Source organism: Borostomias antarcticus, assembly GCF_949987555.1.
Source record: "Borostomias antarcticus genome assembly, chromosome: 5".
NCBI classification, from domain to species: domain Eukaryota; kingdom Metazoa; phylum Chordata; class Actinopteri; order Stomiiformes; family Stomiidae; genus Borostomias; species Borostomias antarcticus.
The window spans coordinates 5,313,407-5,331,331 of record NC_140238.1 but is presented as its reverse complement, the minus strand read 5'-3'; the positions used below and the strand labels follow the sequence as shown (position 1 = coordinate 5,331,331).

At 47.5% G+C, this 17,925-nt stretch overlaps 1 protein-coding gene across 1 annotated transcript in view; it reads right to left on the bottom strand.

The window, feature by feature from the left end:
• The window catches only part of scaf8 (SR-related CTD-associated factor 8), a 34,073-nt gene that overhangs the window by 4,973 nt on the left and 11,175 nt on the right, over positions 1–17,925 (bottom strand). Inside the window, exons 3-17 of the mRNA XM_084438250.1 lie at positions 7,842–7,886; positions 7,150–7,311; positions 6,761–6,917; positions 6,423–6,550; positions 5,930–6,106; positions 5,714–5,793; positions 5,376–5,505; positions 5,017–5,145; positions 4,721–4,842; positions 4,104–4,297; positions 3,696–3,796; positions 2,421–2,534; positions 1,809–1,965; positions 938–1,074; positions 20–158 (exon numbers count right to left, since the gene is read on the bottom strand). Of these exons, the coding sequence (XP_084294376.1) occupies positions 20–158; positions 938–1,074; positions 1,809–1,965; positions 2,421–2,534; positions 3,696–3,796; positions 4,104–4,297; positions 4,721–4,842; positions 5,017–5,145; positions 5,376–5,505; positions 5,714–5,793; positions 5,930–6,106; positions 6,423–6,550; positions 6,761–6,917; positions 7,150–7,311; positions 7,842–7,886 (1,972 nt within the window). The remainder of the gene's footprint in view (positions 1–19; positions 159–937; positions 1,075–1,808; positions 1,966–2,420; positions 2,535–3,695; positions 3,797–4,103; positions 4,298–4,720; positions 4,843–5,016; positions 5,146–5,375; positions 5,506–5,713; positions 5,794–5,929; positions 6,107–6,422; positions 6,551–6,760; positions 6,918–7,149; positions 7,312–7,841; positions 7,887–17,925) is intronic.

The window sequence follows — 17,925 nt, the reverse complement described above, 5'->3', positions numbered from 1 at the left end:
GCGGTATGGGGGTGCTCACCTGGGGGAGGCTGCGAGGCGTTAAATCCTGCCCGGAGGAAGGGCGGAGGCGGGCCGTAGCCTGGCGGGGGCATCGCCATGGACACGGGGAAAGATGGAGGCACAAGACCCACGCCGGGGACCGCCTGGGCCACTGGGAGCTAGGTGGAGAGATGGAGGGTCAAACGAGTAAGAACAGACGATCTCAGAGCAGCACTAATACTTCCCTGTGGTTGCTTGGTGAAAAAAATCGGGGGTTTTAGACCGCGTTGCAAACACAGGTCTCAACCCAACGGCATGTTTATATGGTTGGGGATGTGTCCCTCGGTTAGGGGTGATATCCTCTAAGCTCTGTACTAAACCCTGGTCTAAACACACCACCCTACCTCCCACTGAGCCTGCTCTCCAATCAGCCCACCCATGAACAAACAAACAACCGGCCTGCTGCCGTATGTATCCTGGCCTCAGTCAACAAGCCCGTCGGCAGGCCCGACAGGAACAGGAAGCCGGGGCAGTCTAAACACCGCAGTCTGATCGCCGCGGCGGCGGCGGCTGGCGCTAATCACAGGAGGGGCGGCGGTGTCGTGTTTCACACCGGCGAGCGGCTTGAATTGAGGAAGGAGTAGGCGGTGTGAAGTGAAGTACCCGGTGACTAAGTATGATTAGGGTCTAGTCTGAGGCAGATTTACCGGACCACCAACTGTTTTGCTGTATTATGCCCGATGACGTCCAGCCAAACCAAATCCAGTGTTCTAACGGGAATAACACGATCGAGCCTGTTAAATGCGCGGGTATCACTGTAACCGATTTCCCTGGTGGGTGGTCGTGTTTTTGATCAAAACAACTATTTCTCGGCACAAACACGCCAATGTCTCGCGTGCGCATGCACACACTTCAATGGTAAAGTATCCTGAATGACTATCCAGGTTGGTCTGTGTACCTGTACAGGCATCATGGTGACCTGCTGGCTGTAGACCTCCGCCTGGGTGGTGTTGGCGACTGCCAGGGGCTCAGCGCTCACTGGTTGGCTCGGGGCCTCCTTGGCAACCGGCTCCGCGTTCTTGGCCGCCTCCCACTCTACAGTCAGGGAGGGCAGGGAGTGGATAGACCAGCAGACAAGCAGAGAGGGGAAGGGGGAGACAGCATTAGAAAACATCCACGTCCATACACAAACACAGGCTTAGTTTTATATAGGGGCGCTAGGGACATGTCTAGGACTGCAGCTATCGATTCATTTAGTATTTAAGTATTCTACTAGGGCTGTGCAATAAAATAGATACATCAATACATTCCAATATTCTTTTTTCCACGATACTGTACTGATTTTCTGTGGTACAGTATCTATAAGCAAGTTAACTATCTTAGCTACCTAGCTAGTTAACCACTACCTAGCTAGCTAACCGGCTAACATTATACAAACATTTTCACAGCCTTTTAATATTTCAAAAGGTCATCCACACCTCTGTAGGGGGAGGCACTAGCATAGAATATAATTAGATAAACCAATTTATAAAAACAGTGAGATGATTGAATCATCCTTTGGATAAAAGACAACATCATCCTTTACATACAAACGACAGCAGAGAAAGGGTTAATAATAATAATGCTCCATAGGAAGGATTTGTGTTTCCAGAGCATATGTCCTGTTTATACAAGAGAGAGCTTTGGCACTAAGCCAATAATCTGGGTGCTTGTGAACACTCAAGTCTGTGTGTGTGCGCACGCATGTGTATGAGTGGCTGTGTGTGTATGAGTGGCTGTGTGTATATGTGTGTGTATGAGTGGGTGTGTGTGTGTGTGTGTGAGCTCACCGCTGTTGACAGTTTCCTGGTCAATCATGCCTCCTTCGGCGAAGTCGTCCAGGTCGTCCAGCTTGACCTTCTCCCAGGGGATGTAGGTGACCCCCAGGTCCACGTCCCAGAACTGCTTATACTCCTGCTTCACGCCCTTGTTCAGAGCCCACGCAATCTGGGCATGACAAGCACACACACACAGGACACACACAGGACAGGACACACACACGCAGGACACACACACACACACAGGACAGGACACACAAAGGACAGGACACACACACACACACATAGGCACACAGGACACACACAGGACAGGACACGCATGCAGGACACACACACACACACGACAGGACACACACACACACACACACAGGACACACAGGATAGGACACACAATGTCAGAATACATATGACCGTTAAAAGCAAGCAGGAGTGCGTTGTTGTGACGGAGACATGGGCAGGGTACGTGACTGGGTTGTTGATCAGAAAACCAAGTGTAGTGGGAACAGGAAGTCCAAGAGCATTTCAAGTATGACTCAGCGGCGCTTTATGGAAAACACATCAGTGAAACAGAGGGGACCTTGAATTCACACGAGTGTCCCAATGTGATTATGGGGTGAGTTTTACCTTGATGATCTTGGAGCCGATCTTGGTGGAGCCGGTGCTGAGCTTCTGTCTGGCGCGGTAGGCGTCTTGCCTGTGGACCATACAGATGTAGGCACACCCTCGAGGAGGAATCATCTGAAGGGTGGAGGTGTGGCGAGGAAAGCGTGGCAGAGGGGGGAGAATGGAGGCAGAGGGGATAGGAATTGACATTGATTTCGATCATTTAAAAAAAGAAAAAAACACGCACCTGAAGCAAGCTTCTAATACACATTAAGAAAAACGAATCAAAGGATAAACACAATAAAGCGAAGAGTTTATTTTCCGTTGTGGTTCCTTTTTGGAAGGGGGTGAGTTTGGGTAGCCTCGTGAGACCATCCTGATCTCGCGAGCTCACGTCGTTCCACTCCGCTCATCAAGTCTGGAAAAGCTCGATAGAGATCCGTTTGATTGGCCGATCAGAAAACGATCGGCCAATCAGCGTTCTATGAGGACATACTAGCAGCTACGCCGGGCGTGGTCTATGTGTGACCGTGACAACAGTGAGAAGTGACTGTTTGTTCTAAAACAATAATGGCGGAGGTGAGCGAAGAGGCTGCTCCATAGCATCAGTTATATCTGAACTGGAGAGAATTTCTTCATTGAAAGAAACGCAAAGAAAAGCATAGAAGCCTTTTCTCTGTGGAAAAGGATGTTTTTTCTCTTCTCCCGACTGGCTTTGGTAAGAATTAGCTTTATCAGCCATAGACGGAGAGACACAGATGGTTCATCCTGCCCTTTTCCAAAGTTTCCAACTAAGCCTTCCCAGATGGTTGAGTGAAACAAACCATCTGGCACGCATCAGGTTAGCGTTTGGGTGGGCAGCGGCATAAAATACTACATCTAACTACTAAGATCAACATCAATGGATCAAACGCCGATCAAACTACCCATCAGAATCAGCATTACATAGTCCTACACTACTCAAATTGCATGTATTGCATCCTCCTCACATAATCGTCATCATCAAAACATCACGAGACAGAATGATGACTTATACGGCTAGTCCTGTTTAAAAGGTCGCCTCAATCAGTTTTTCCAGACATGACTGGGAAAGGAGAGGACCGAAAATGGGCGGGGCCAAAAGCGAGCAGAGGAGAGAGGTTGGGCGGTAATACGGTGGCAGGAAGTCAATATCTCAATAATGAGAAACGCCGGGCCTCTCAGAGGACATGATTCATATTTCCCCAAAGGTCCGCGGCTAACAGCATAATGAGTCAAGAAGAAGGCTCCCTGAACCCGGAGAGGTGTGGTACTCACGTTGATGGACTCGATCTGGCCAAACTCCTCGAACAGGTTGGTGAGGTCCTGCTGGGTGGCCTTCTTGTCAACCTGCCCCACCCACAGGGTTGTACTGCACACTGGAGACACACAGGCAGAGAGGAGGACGGGGGTTAGATGGTTCACATTCAAATGTTATACGAAGACAATTTGCTAAGCCGATTTGAAGTTTGCTTGTTGTCGTTTGGAGGTGCAGTCAGTCATACAACAACATTTTCGATGCCGAGGTTAAAAATGACGGTGACGTTTTTCCTCAGTTCGACGGGGGTGGCCCTGGAATTCTAACTTGAAGGCGTGAAGCTGACCGTCTCTACATCGAATGGTACTGGTAGTCATTGGTCGACGGTCACGGGTTCACCAGGTGTGCCTGAATCAACAGCTCCTCACCGCTGAGGGTCTTGGAGCGTATAGGGGGGAGCCCCTTCTTCTGCCGCTCTTTCTCCCGCTCGCGGGCACGCCTCTCGCTGGAGTACGAGCGCGACGACTTCCTCTTGCGGTCCCTGGAGCGCGACCGCGACCGCTTGCGGTGCTTCCGTTTCCGGGAGCCCGACCGCGACCTGGACCGCCTCCGTTTGGGAGACCTGGAGGGGAGAGGGCGGCGTGGAGAATATGGTTTGAGAAATCATATAATATAATCAAAATTATATTTTACCAACAGCGAGACTATCAGACATCACTTGCAAACCAAAGGCTTGCTCACTGTTAGTGCTGTACTCCTGCTAGGGCATTTGAGCTCTGCTGTGTTTTTGTTCACAGTGAGAACTAGCCACTCATCACACTGGCTAATTACATCCAAGTAAGGGGGCACAGTGGACCAGCCTGAATAAATATCATTTCAATTACTTCCGTTTTAATGAGGTGTAATTGGCCCACGTTGGCTGCAAATACTGCATTAGGTAGACCTGAAGGTGTTTAATGAACAGTCCACACTATGGGACCTTCTGGTTAATCTAAGACTCGCGTACTTCGCCCGCTTGCGTTATGCGTGAGAGTGTCGTCTGTACCTGGAGCGTGACCGGGAGCGCGTTCTCGACCGCGCGCTGACCGCCTTCTTCTCCTCCGTCTCGAAGATCTCCTCCTCCATACCGTCTGCCCCCTCGTCCAGGTCCATGTCCATGTCCATGTCCTACGACACAGGCAAGTTACAACACGGCTCTACAGGCATTAACTGCGCTTTACACTGCAGTGAGATGTTTGGAGCAAAGCACAACGACAAAACTGTATCCAACTGAAGACTCATATCTACTTATCCTTATCCCATCCTGAGTGCGTTCTGAGTCAATGATGTTTTGGGTCATACCTGCTGTTGGTTGTCAATGGAGTCGTCCATCTTGCTCTCTGGCTCGGGGAGCTGTGGTTGGCTGCTGCTCTGGGGCACGGCTGAGTTCTCCGCGCCAAACATGGCGTCCTGTCCCTCCATGGTCATGGACTGGAGGTAGGGTCAGACAGGGGTACAGAAAACGGGGTCAAGACGGGCAGTGAACACAAAATAACCCAACGCCTTTTCCCACAGCGCCTATCCTTTCAAGACTGCAAGGAAAGAACTGTGTCCTTGTGAACCTTCGTGTCTCTGGTAACCCAATGATGCCCAAATGTGTATAAATAACACTGTGTGTGTGTGTATGAGAGAGTGACTGACTGAGTGTGACTGACTGATACCTTCTGCTGATGCTGCTGGTGCTGCTGGTGCTCTAGGAGCTGCTTCTGGAACTGCTCCAGGTTCTGCTGCTGCAGCTGCTCTGCTAGCTGGTGGAAGATGGAGTTGTTGATGGACTCCGACACCATGGGCCTGGGGAGGGGTAGGGGGCAAACGGGGGTCAACCGTTAAGCCGTCGTCACCCGGGGGGGGGTCAGAAGAGGCGAAAAGACGCAGACAGAGCCCATAAACGTAACAGCCGGCGTGTGTTGTTGGTTCTAACAGGCTGAAGTCTTCCAATAATAGGCAGATTGCAGAAATATTGTTTTCAAGCGAGAGTACAGCTTATACTAGCGCTCACATTTGAGATGATGACGTGTCCTTTTTGGAGTCCTCGACACGCTCGGAATCGTTCCCGAAGTCAAACTGACCCAAAAGTTTCTGCGAACGACGAAGAAAGACAAATCAGCGCATGCATGACATTTTCTCTTACACTCCAGCCAAAACCGGAGAGTTGGCCTTGAAAATCTCAAATATTTAACCGCACAACCTCCCCCTCTCTCTCTCTCTCTCTCACCTTGTTGAAGGACGAGACCCTCTGCTCCAGGGGGTTGAGGGTGTTGGCCGTGGCGGCGGCGGTGAGCTGGGCGGTCAGGGCCTGCAGCTGCACCACCAGGCCGGCGTCCAGCGCCTGCAGCAGGGAGGGCTGGGGCTTGTGCTGCTGCATCTGGAGGCTCTGAACCAGCTGCTGGAGCTAAACACCGAGATGGACACGGATACAAACGTTTAGGACACGACGGGCCACAGGCCTGCCAATGTCGGGGGGGGGGGGGCGAAATAAAGGCAGAAATATCTCTTGTAATTTGGCTGAGTCTAAGTGTGTGTCAACAGCAGAACAGAGCTGGGGTGATGCGTTTGTACGGTTACTTTCGGACCCTCAGATCTCAATCTTAGAGAGCGTGAAATATTTTTGCCGGAAAAAAAAGAAGCAAAGAACGTCAAGAGAGCGCGTGTCGCTGTTGAGTTGACGTAGGGGCGAGGTGAGGCGGTCAGTCGTGACCGTGGCTGACCTGTTGTCCCTGAGGGCTCTGTAGGATCTGGGCCACGGCCGCCACGGTGTCAGTGTTGGAGATCTGGGAGGCCCAGTCAGGCAGGCTCTGTGCCAGGTTGGCCGGGGTGGCGGGGGTGGCCGGGGTACCTGGACGGGGACAGACAAGAGGGAGGATTAGCGGCCATGATAGTTGAACGCGGTTGAATAGAGACCATAGGCAGACTGCATTGCAGGAATGTCTCTAAATTAGGCCGTGGGCTACTGGCCTGAAGGGATAACCACAAGGTGTCAAGTCTATAGCCAGCCTGAGGGAAAGTGCACAAGTGTGTGTGTGTGTGTGTGTGTGTTCAGACTGACCAGGGGTAGCGTTGTTGACAGGGGCAGCGCTGCTGCTCATGACGGGGGTGACCGAGGGAGGGGGCAGCCCTGCCGCCATGTCCAACAGCGGCTGGATGAGGTCACTCTTGAAGACGGCGTTCTTCTGCCACAGGTTGAGGACCCGTACGATCTTACTCTGCGACGCAAAGAAACGCAACCCTTAGTAGTCACACACACATACGACCTGGATGTGGGCGATTACTAAACCCAAAGAATCGTAATATTCGAAGAACAATGTAGAAGACAGCTGGGTGAAGACACAGAGACAAAACCTTAGATGGACAAGATGAAGGAAGGTACAGCGTGGGACGTAGAGACATGGAAAAAAAAAAAAAAAAAAAACGGCGCCGTAAGACCTCGGAACCCACCTTGTCATCTGACGGGCAGCGGTAGAGGTTCTGGAAGGTACCGATGATGTTCTTGCTGAAGCGGGGCGCGAACACGTCCTTCTCCTGGCCAAACTGGTGGCGCGACTGCCTCACTATGGAGTCGATGACGTACAGGCCGGGCACCTTGTACTCGGGCTTGCACTGTCAACACAAACAGGGGGGTGTTGAGGGTCTCTGAGGAGCTCACGCTCACTCATCCAAAATAAGGACGAATCTACTTCTGTGAATCTTTCCTCCCAAAAAGCTATAGGGATATGGGGTTTATAATTGCACAGGGGTGTAAAACTGCAGTGCTATTGGAATAAAGGCAGAAATATCTCTTGTAATTTGGCTATAGTCCAAGTGTGTCAACAGCAGAACAGAGCTGGGGTGATGCGTTTGTACGGTTTCTTTCGGACCCTCAGATCTCATAATCTTAACGCTCATCGGGACAGGACTGAAGGTGCGTGGCTTTGGGGGGACAGGAGAGGGTGAGCACAGAGCAGAGGGTGAGCACAGGACAAGAGGAGAGAGAGAGAGAGAACCAAAGCCACCCACTCAGCAGCCTGCGGACCCTCTATGCGCATCGAGATATCATCATCGGGCGAATGAGCTTCTATTGTGCGGCGTTGAATTTCCTTTCTTTTTCCAGTGGAACCGAAACCCCTCGGGGTTAAGTGCGCGAAACTCACTTTCTGTACGAACTTCTCCACGCTCTGGACGACGTGCTTGTAGAACTGAGAGAGAGAGGGGGGAGAGAGGAGAGCGTGTTATTCCGCGTGTTACTCCACCACCGCCTCTCTCAGGGGAGCGCCGGGAGCGAAAACAAGCCGCATAACCAGCAGCATCTGCTGTCAGGCGCAGCTCCTGCAAACGCTTCGGAGAAAGGGATTACACAACACCATCGAACCAGACATTGAGTTGATGGTGCCTGAAAAATGATTAAACGAACCAAACAATCTGGCTCTAAATATCTGCCTAGCTGGTGTAGGATGGGAATGTAGTGGATGAGGAAAACCTTAATGTGTGAGAAATTAATACGATGCAGTTAAAATAGGTCCACCATCATCAGTTTCCTCTCAAATTAGAGCAAAATATAATTAGGATAAATTATTGTGAAACAATGCGCTGACTACCAGGCTCCTTGGGGTGCTGAGCATGAGGGTCTGAACACCTGCCCTGAGCGGGCACAGTACAGGGAAACATGAAATCACCTGACAGAATTACCATACATATTAGTATTAAATCTACTAGCTGACATGGCGTAGTGCTAGTAGTGTCCTAGTTACCTTGCACCTAGGTGACATTTGTGGCAATGACATTGATAAGCAAGCATTTCAGTATTGACTTATCAATTGATATATCAAGTTCGCACAAATAAGCTGTTTTTTTTGTTGTTGACAAAAAGGCTCCAGGGTATAGCCTTTTCAGTGGGAGAAACTTGCAGAATAATTTCAGATATTACTACACAGAGAGGAAGAAAAATGTATTTGGGACACGAGACAAGAGAAATTATTACATAGGAGGCTAACTTAATAAGGGTTAACACTCATTTTGCTGGCTAGTTATTATCCATATCCACATCTTGCCAATTCATTTGCCAAAATGGCCTAGAACAGTGACTGGCAATAGGTGGGCCTTTCGGAGCACTTCTGGCCCGCAAACAATTCATAAATAAAAACGTAGTGGTTAATACATTAACTGAGAACTAACATAACTACTGTAGCATGTCCTGCGTGGGAGTCAGGCAGGAGGTTAGCTGAGCTGGATATCTTGTTCTTGTTACAGGAGCACGGTCTTGCTACATACCAGGAAAGCTTGCTGAGAAAATGCAAGTAAAAGAAAGGAAAACAAGCTAATTGTCTAATTGGTCACTGGTGTGTTCGTTTTCAGTTTTGTGCTTTTAACAGCTTGTTATTAAGAAAAGAAAAAACTGGTTAAAGTCAGCCTGGCAGCAGGGGTTGTCTTCGGGCCGCATGGACTTTAAATTTAACAGCTTAACTTGTTCCTCAATGCATTTTTCGACACTGTTGAATGTTTCGTTTGTAATGAAGAGGACAGAGCTGCAGGGCAGTTGATGTAAGCTTACAGGTGAGTGAGTGAGTGACACCCAGAGTTACAGGATAGAGCACAAGGATAAGCATGTGACAGTCATATTTCTTTTAGAAAAGACTCACTCACATAGTTAACTTTGACTGGTCCGTATAGCACTCAATACCCTGCTTCCTCCCCATTAGCCAATATTCATACAGAAATACATTACACGTTATGGAAAATAGTAAATGGACTGCACTTAGAGGGCTTTTATCCAAAGCGCTTTACAATGGCCTGGCCTCTCATTCACCCACACATTCATACACCAATGGCTGCAGCTGCCATGCAAGGTGCTTGCCTGCTCATTGAGAGCAATTTGGGGTTCGGTGAACAAGGACACTTCGACATGTGGAGGCGGGATTCGAACCGCCGACCCGCTCTGCCTCCTGAGCTAGACACTCCCTGCTCCGGCCTCACTTACTGTTTCTGTCCCGTTTATGGCCTAGTTTTACACAAGAATCTGCATTTAGACAAGAAAGTCCTGTTCAGCTACACTCAAGTTGCCAGTTTATTAAGTACACCTGGTTGTTGATGCAAATAGCCTGCTCTTCCAAACAGCGAATCACGTGGCCGCCACTCAATATATAAAGCATGACATTGTGAAGTTAGGTTGTTGTTCCACAAAAATATTATAATGGGCAAAGACGTGTGATCTAAGAGACTTTGACTGTGTGCTATGATTGTTGGTGGCAGACACGGGGATTCTAGCATCTCAGGAACAGCTGCCCTCCTGGGATTTCCATGCACTACAGTCTCTAGAGTTTACAGAGAAGGGTGCGATAAACAAAAGAGATCCAGCGGGTGGCAGTTCTGTGGTGAAAACACCTTGTTAATGAGAGGGAGAGAGAGGCCCGTGGAGAGACTCGTTCAAGCAAACAGAAACGCCACAAATGATCAAATAACGTCTGTTTACAGCAGCGGTGTGCGGAACCTTAATGAATCCATGCCACGAAGAATTCAGGCTGTTCTGGAGGCTAATGGAGGTCCTACCCGGACACGTGCCCCTAATAAAGTGGCAACTGAGTGTATAATCAAGTGTATGCACAAAAAAGGTTGGCTAATTGAGCTGCCCAACTAACATTTCTGACTGCCTAGCCTACCCTGTTAGTGCCGTCTAGAAGTGGAAACCAGCCCTGCCAGTCTAGGACTGGACACTGTTCCCATCGAAGCTTTGGCCCAGCCACCACATGTTGATATTTAAATTAAGTGGCCAATCTTTAACCATCTAATAAACTATCCCTGGCCTAGAACTTCATTTACTTCTGTAAAACAAACTATTGGGCATGGCTGGCCGGACCAAACTCAGATCTAAGCATTAATTTGCCAGCAGATGGAGCCAAACGCCACTTATTGTGGAGACGTTCCAGCAAGAGGTACAAGTAAGCTTGCTTTTGCTCACCCAGAGCTGTCTATCTTGAGACTTATCAAATTTTTCCCCAGTTTGCTGAGCAATGTTTGAGTATGATTTTTTCCAATGCTCCTGGAGGGTTATTGGATTAAAACATATTTTAGATAAATATTTTCTTTCAACTTTCCTCAACAGATGAGAACACAACAAACCAGTTGAGTGCATCAAGAGTGCCTCACACATGCACTGAACACCTGAACTTATCTTTACATTACCGAGAGGAGCTGTATGTGAGTATGCAAAGGTCTGAATCAGTTGCACCGGAATCTATCCAACCAGCTCCAATTGAGTCAATTGTGTGAATAAAGCAGGTCATTAATGTCCAGACTGAGAATTCATTCACAGCGAGTGAGTGGGTGTGTTGATCACGTTTCTATCACACGTTAGTCTGACTCAAACCGGATGTAGGTTTTGGGGATAAGCAGTCATTCGTTTATTACTGCCCAATCAGTGGCGTCGATTCATGTGGTCGGCCAATCAGTGGCGATGGGAGATTCTCCCAGGCTATGTGAAACAACAACAACAACAACATAGCCACCGCTCTGCTGAAGACGATTGTGAGTTCTTTCAAGATATACAGTGTTTGTTCCCCTCTATCCCTGAATGGTAATGAGTCCAGTCAGTAAAAAATATACAAAAGACACATCACTGTTTCCGTTAGGCTGGGTGCTGGAAACAAACTTGTAGATAAGGGAAAATAGAGTTTTGCACACCAGATAGCTCCCTTTAAAAAGGATTTTTTAATGCGAGTGCAGTGACATTTGGAGCACCAAAGGCTGTTCCTAAGACTGCTGCACTCACATAAAAAACAACAACTTTTTAACGGGAGCTATCTGGAATGAGTCAGGCCAGGCCTTTCTCCAACGCTGGCACAGCGTTAATGACGTGTGGAGATGGGTCTGGCTATGCGAAACTAATCCCACATGCACTGAACACCTGAAATGATCTTTACATTGCCCGGAGGTGTATGTGAGAGAATACAAATATCACAATAGTTGGTTGCACCAGAATCTACCCTCCCAGCTCGCAACAATTCTGTCTAACATCCAATTGAGTCAACAGTGCGAATAAGGCAGGTCATTATCCAGGCTGAGAATCAGGGTTCTCCCTCAAAGTCAAATATCAAATTCCCTGACTTTTCATGACTAAAAGGCTGAATTTCCATGACCTATAATGAACGGAAAAAAACTTTTGACGAGTGGGATTAATGGGCACTGAAAAATCAAGTAACCATAACAACCACTTACACAACACGGGAATCACGTGAAATAACAAAAAGACAAATACTGCATGGAAAATATTACATTTTGATAAATGGCAACTAAAATTTAAACATGCTAAAAGCAAAATCCCTTGATATGCCATGACTTGGCCCAAAAAATATGATAAAATCCCCTAACTTCCCATGTCTGGAATAGACTTTGTAAAATTCTTTGATATTCCAGAAATTCCATGCCCTGTGGGAACACTGGAGAATTCATTCACAGCGGGCGAGTGGGTAAATGGTAAATGGACTTCACTTATATAGCGCTTTTCCACCTTAGCGGCACTCAAAGCGCTTTACAATGGCCTCTCATTCACACACACATTCACACACCAATTGCGGCAGCTGCCATGCAAGGTGCTAACCTGCTCATTGGGAGCAATTTGGGGTAAGGTGTCTGGCTCAAGGACACCTCGACATGTGGACAGTCGGAGCTGGGATTCGAACCGCTGACCCTTCGATCATTGAACGACCCACTCTACCAACTGAGCTACAGCCGCCCCCCCTGTGGGTGTGTTGATTATGTTTCTATCATGATGCGTGTGAAACCGGAAGAATACAAACAGATGGAAATCAGAATCAGCAGTAGGGTGGACTAGAGAACGCACTAATTTTGGGGCAAAGCAGACCAACGGCAAAATAACAGTACAGTAGCTGGAATGCTGGGGTGAAGTTAAGACTGTTTTTCAGTCTCTCCTCATTTTCTTTTCTTAACAAGCTGTTAAAAGCACACAATTGAAAATGAATACGCCAGTGACCAATAGACACCTACTGTACACATTGATGTTAAAGGAGTAGTAAAGGGTAAATCATGTTTAGCCCTGTTTTAAGGTTACTTATGATCATGGTTAAGATCAAAAAGTTGACAAAACTAGCACTTTTGAGAAAGTCTAATAATTGCTCTAACACCGTTTTGATCATACAATGGATGTGGGTGGGCACCGTGAAAAATCATTCAAAAAACATGTTAAACTCTCAATTTCAAAGACAAGAAACCCACCGAGGTGTTAGTTGGCGTTCTGACATAATTCGCCATAAAGTAAGATTCTAGTTAATCTGGAAAGGCTTTTTTAAAAATATTTAGCATAGAACTATTTAGTCGCAGCACATACGTGTGTAAACTTCCGCTTGAACTTTGCTGTAGTTTCTAATCACTATATTCAGGCTTGAAACGATAAGCGCTGCCGTCAAAGCGATCAAATTCATACTCTTCAAGATCAGCCATTTTGATAAGCGTTTTCTGAACTGTAGCCTAGGGCTTCCTTGTCTGTGAGCGAAAGAGTAGCCTGAGCAGTGAGCAAACTAGCTAGCCTAGCTAACATAAACAATAAGAATAGCTACCGTAAGTAGTTCCACTTCCTGAATCCCCTCTGCGGATTGATCTACACATCTACAACGGTCGCGTCAATACAAGTCAATGGATTTCATAAAATGATCAATAAAACCCTACAGGATTCATACTTTGCAGCGAATTTGATGTCAGAACACCAACGGACACCAATTACCCCGTCGGTGAGCTTCTTGTCTTTGAAATTGAGAGTTTAACATGTTTTTGAATTATTTTTCATGGTGTCCACCCACATCCATTGTATGACCTAAACGGTGGTAGAGCAATTAGTGGTTTAAACACAGTTGAGTTTATAGTTTTAAGCACATTGGCTACCATTGAAAGAAGGGCAGTAGCCAAATGAGACATATCAAATGAAGATTTAAGTTGTCTTCTTGATAAGGTGTCATTTCACCAAATAAAAAAATAAATAAAAAAAAGACATTTTGTGCCTGTCCTGCCTCCTGCACGCTCTAACCAGGCGCCCCCCCTCGCCTAAACCAAAGGGAATACTTCCAGTATGGGAGAACACGTCGGACACGGGCATCTCCTGTTGAAAGGGCAACTCAGGAGAAATGTCCGGGGTTCAAATGTGAATACCGCTAAAGCAGCAGTCCCCAGGCCATTTCTCCTGACGGCTGTGCAAAGCGATAGCTTGCCACAGACGGAGGATCTAGCAGCCAAGGGAAAGCATAATGGAACCAGTCTGAGCTTGCGATGATAAGACGACACGTCAAAGATACAACAGAAAATGTCTCATTCAGGCCAAGAACTTCCAAGAAAGGGTAATTTATAGCAAGGTCAAGGAAGATGGGCGTTTTTAAACTGCAGCCGTGTTTTGCCCAGTTGTGGAATCAGGGCCCGAGACTGTGACCAAAATGGTCGCATATGAGACTTTTTTTGAGCGTGCGGTATGAGGGGAATGCTATGCTGTGTGTATACTGCAAGTAAACATGTGATGTGTTGTCCTCCTCTGTTTTTATGTATAGAGTTGATTTGTGCAGCAAACGAGTCCAAGACAAATTTCCCTGAGGGGACAATAAAGTATATTCTATTATATTCTAAAGCCCAACTTTTTCAGTAGGTCGAACCAGCACATTAAAAAAATGTAGACTACTGGTTTGTACTACAGCTGGAAAGGTTAGTATGGAACCCTGGGAATATACACTGCATTGGCATGACCCCCCACCCCACTACCGCGTCTACATTCAACAAGAAAAGAGACGCGGATCTCTCCAGATGAAGACACATTAAGGCCAAATAAAAAAGGCATATGTGCAACATGCAACCCCTCATTTCTCACTGGCAGTCTATTGATGAGCAACTAAAAGCAACCGTCTTGCCAAAGCTCAGAGGCCATTCCTGGCTGTCTAGAGCTCAGGTAGAAATTAGGGATTACGATATTGACAAAAACGTACATTGCAGCAATATACTTTTTTTTGCGATATGTAAAACGAGGCGTGGGAGTCCCCGATTAGTTCTTGTCATCTTCTCTAATCTTGCTAATTGTTTCCTGTGCTGTCGCCAGGCTTGATGTTCATTGGTGCTTTACAGCCTCCTACTGTTCCGAAGCTATATCTCAGTAGGCATAGCAGGAAAAACATTGCAAGCACACATCGCAATGAGGATGTGTAAACGATATATTGTACAGCCCTAGTAGAAATCTATGTTGATGTCATTTAGCTTCTGCCTTAAGAAAATCAAGGTCATGGCCCTCCAGGCACCTCAAGGTAAGGTAGCATTTTTAGGTAGCCTAGTTGCATAACATTTTATTTATAAGGAAATTCCAGGTGGTAGAAAAAGCTGAGGTGCTGGTGTGCATCACACAAAATGTATTTATTGCAGTATATAGCAGATGCAAAACCACATCATGAGCTAAATGAGCTATATGCTAGCAGAGTGCAGCCATGCTTCAAGCACAAGGCCACAACATGGCTAATGCTATTGTGGCATATAATATGCATTGCAAAAACACATTGCTTTCAATGACATTTGCATGCTTGGTACAATATGATAATGCTGTTCACTTCATGTCAAGTTTGTGAATTGTAGTCCTTAATCCGAATCCAAAACTGACTAACAGACAGCTTTCAAGTGTCCCATGCCACAAATGTCAAATGTCCCTATAATGAAGGCAGGGGCTGATCTAAGCACTAGCTCTAGACGTTGAAAAACCACTCCGCCTCCATTCAGAGAGATGGAGAGTGTGGGGTCACTTTCATGGATCTATTACAGGCTACACCACCTCCAAAAGGTAGCCAGTGTCGGTGAAACGTTCAGCAAAAAACGATAATATGCGAGACTTGTCACTAAAATTGGTTGTCCGCTTACTCCACTACAAAAGTGTAAAGATAACGAAGCCCAACAGCTTAGATTCAACAAGAAATGTATTTCTCAATGAGGCTAAGACATTACATACCAACGAAAGGCCAGGTCAAGTCTGTGTAGAATGGTCTATGTTCACAGAGTTAAGGTGAAGGGAACACAATGCAAATATTGCTCACTTCTATCAGTAAGACAACATTCAAGGCTGCCAACACCAATGCCCCATGACCAAACTATGGACCCAATAGCCCATCAAAACATTCTAATGGCCAAGAATCAGCGAAGCATTCAAATTACTATAGGCTAACTCTAGGCTAATACGTTACATGTGAATACCTTAGTGTCAAGTGGTCTGGAGAGCTGATGGTTACAACATTCCAGAACTGATAGCAGGACAGATTTACAACGTGTACTAAATTAGTGTGGCAGGCTAGGTTTTGGAATAGAAATGAAGGTAGACACAAACGCAACCACAGCAAGCTATGGACAACCAGCTAAAATATGAGATTAGCCAGCACAAGACCAAAAAGGAAAGTAACAAGTTGATAAGTGATCAACACAAAATGCGTGTCCTACAGGCTATAGGTTAACTCTATATGATAGACTAATAAGCCAGTCATGATGTAATTATATTCATAGCATATCATTGGAAGGTGGGAGTGATGGGGAAACAGGGTGCTGAACAGATTGCGTCAAAGCATTTTAACAATGGGTGGGTGGGAGACAGGTGAAAGCAAAACTGCCCCTAATGAGTGTTTAACATCTCCCTTGCACCTTTCTCACTGAACACTGTGCCACCCATCTCGGGACAATGTGTGTTCAAAATGGAAAATTGTTCAGCCAAAGGGGAAAACTAGAAAATGGCAGTTACATCTCCCATAATGCACTACTCCAGAACAACAATGAGGTCTGGTCAATTATGGGACTGTAGTCTTGGCAACCATCTATTTTTCAGAGAGAACAGAGATGCTGTCAAATTGACCAATATAGCAATGTCATCCTATCAATTGAACAAGGCCAGCATTGTGCTTTCTCCACAATAGGCTTGGCAAGCTTCCCAAACGCATAAAGCTATGATAATCCATTAGAGGGAAGAAGCTAATGTAAGCCCAGACCACTTATGTGTATGCATGCAACCTCCCAAAGCACATTTGGTTGTTATGGCTCATAGCCAGTCTTCCTTACAGCAAAGCAAGTACTGGCGGAATCGACAGATACTTAATAGCCTAGTCATACTGGGATACTGGGGCCTATGGGAAATGTGGACATGCTTAAGCACACAGGAGACAATGGGGAGGGAGGAAGCCTGGATCACCTGCACTGGCTCAGAAGCTCTGGTTCATATCCTATATCCTACAACCTATACTATATCCTACAACCTATACTATATCCTACAACCTATACTAACTATATCCTACAACCTATACCCACGGATGCCGCAGAGTCCGGCTGAGACGCGGGCGTCGCTGATGGTGGCTACTCACAACAATGCTTCACCAGACCAGTGTTCTAGAACTTCTCTCCGCTAAAAATACACTACTTTTGACCGAAGCCACTTCTGTGACGCTTCAAGTAGGAGAAGAAATGGTAAGAAACGGTATTCAATCCCACTTTTCTCCCACTAAGACGCCCCTGGCGGCCTGGCAGACTGCCAATTGTATATCACACGACTACATCAGCCTCATGACCGGTGGCAGCAGGCCAGAAGTCAACCGGCCAGAGGATGTACACAGCGTGAACGACAAGAGGTTCATCCGTAGAAGTTGAAAACACAAGGTGTCCCATGGACACCACAGATCCCTTTTAGAAGGACAACACCAGAAAAGGACGAGGCGTGGTATTTAATTGCAGTTTTGGGAGTGGCCACTTCCCCACCTCAGACAGGGAGAGAGCCCAGGGGACCCACCCCCACCTCGGACAGGGAGACAAGAGCCCAGCGGACCCCTCCTCCCCACCTCAGACAGGGAGACAAGAGCCCAGCGGACCCCTCCTCCCCACCTCAGACAGGGAGACAGAGCCCAGCGGACCCCTCCTCCCCACCTCAGACAGGGAGACAGAGCCCAGCGGACCCCTCCTCCCCACCTCAGACAGGGAGACAGAGCCCAGCGGACCCCTCCTCCCCACCTCAGACAGGGAGACAGAGCCCAGCGGACCCCTCCTCCCCACCTCAAGACAGGGAGACAGAGCCCAGCGGACCCCTCCTCCCCACCTCAGACAGGGAGACAGAGCCCAGCGGACCCCTCCTCCCCACCTCAGACAGGGAGACAGAGCCCAGCGGACCCCTCCTCCCCACCTCAGACAGGGAGACAGAGCCCAGCGGACCCCTCCTCCCCACCTCAGACAGGGAGACAGAGCCCA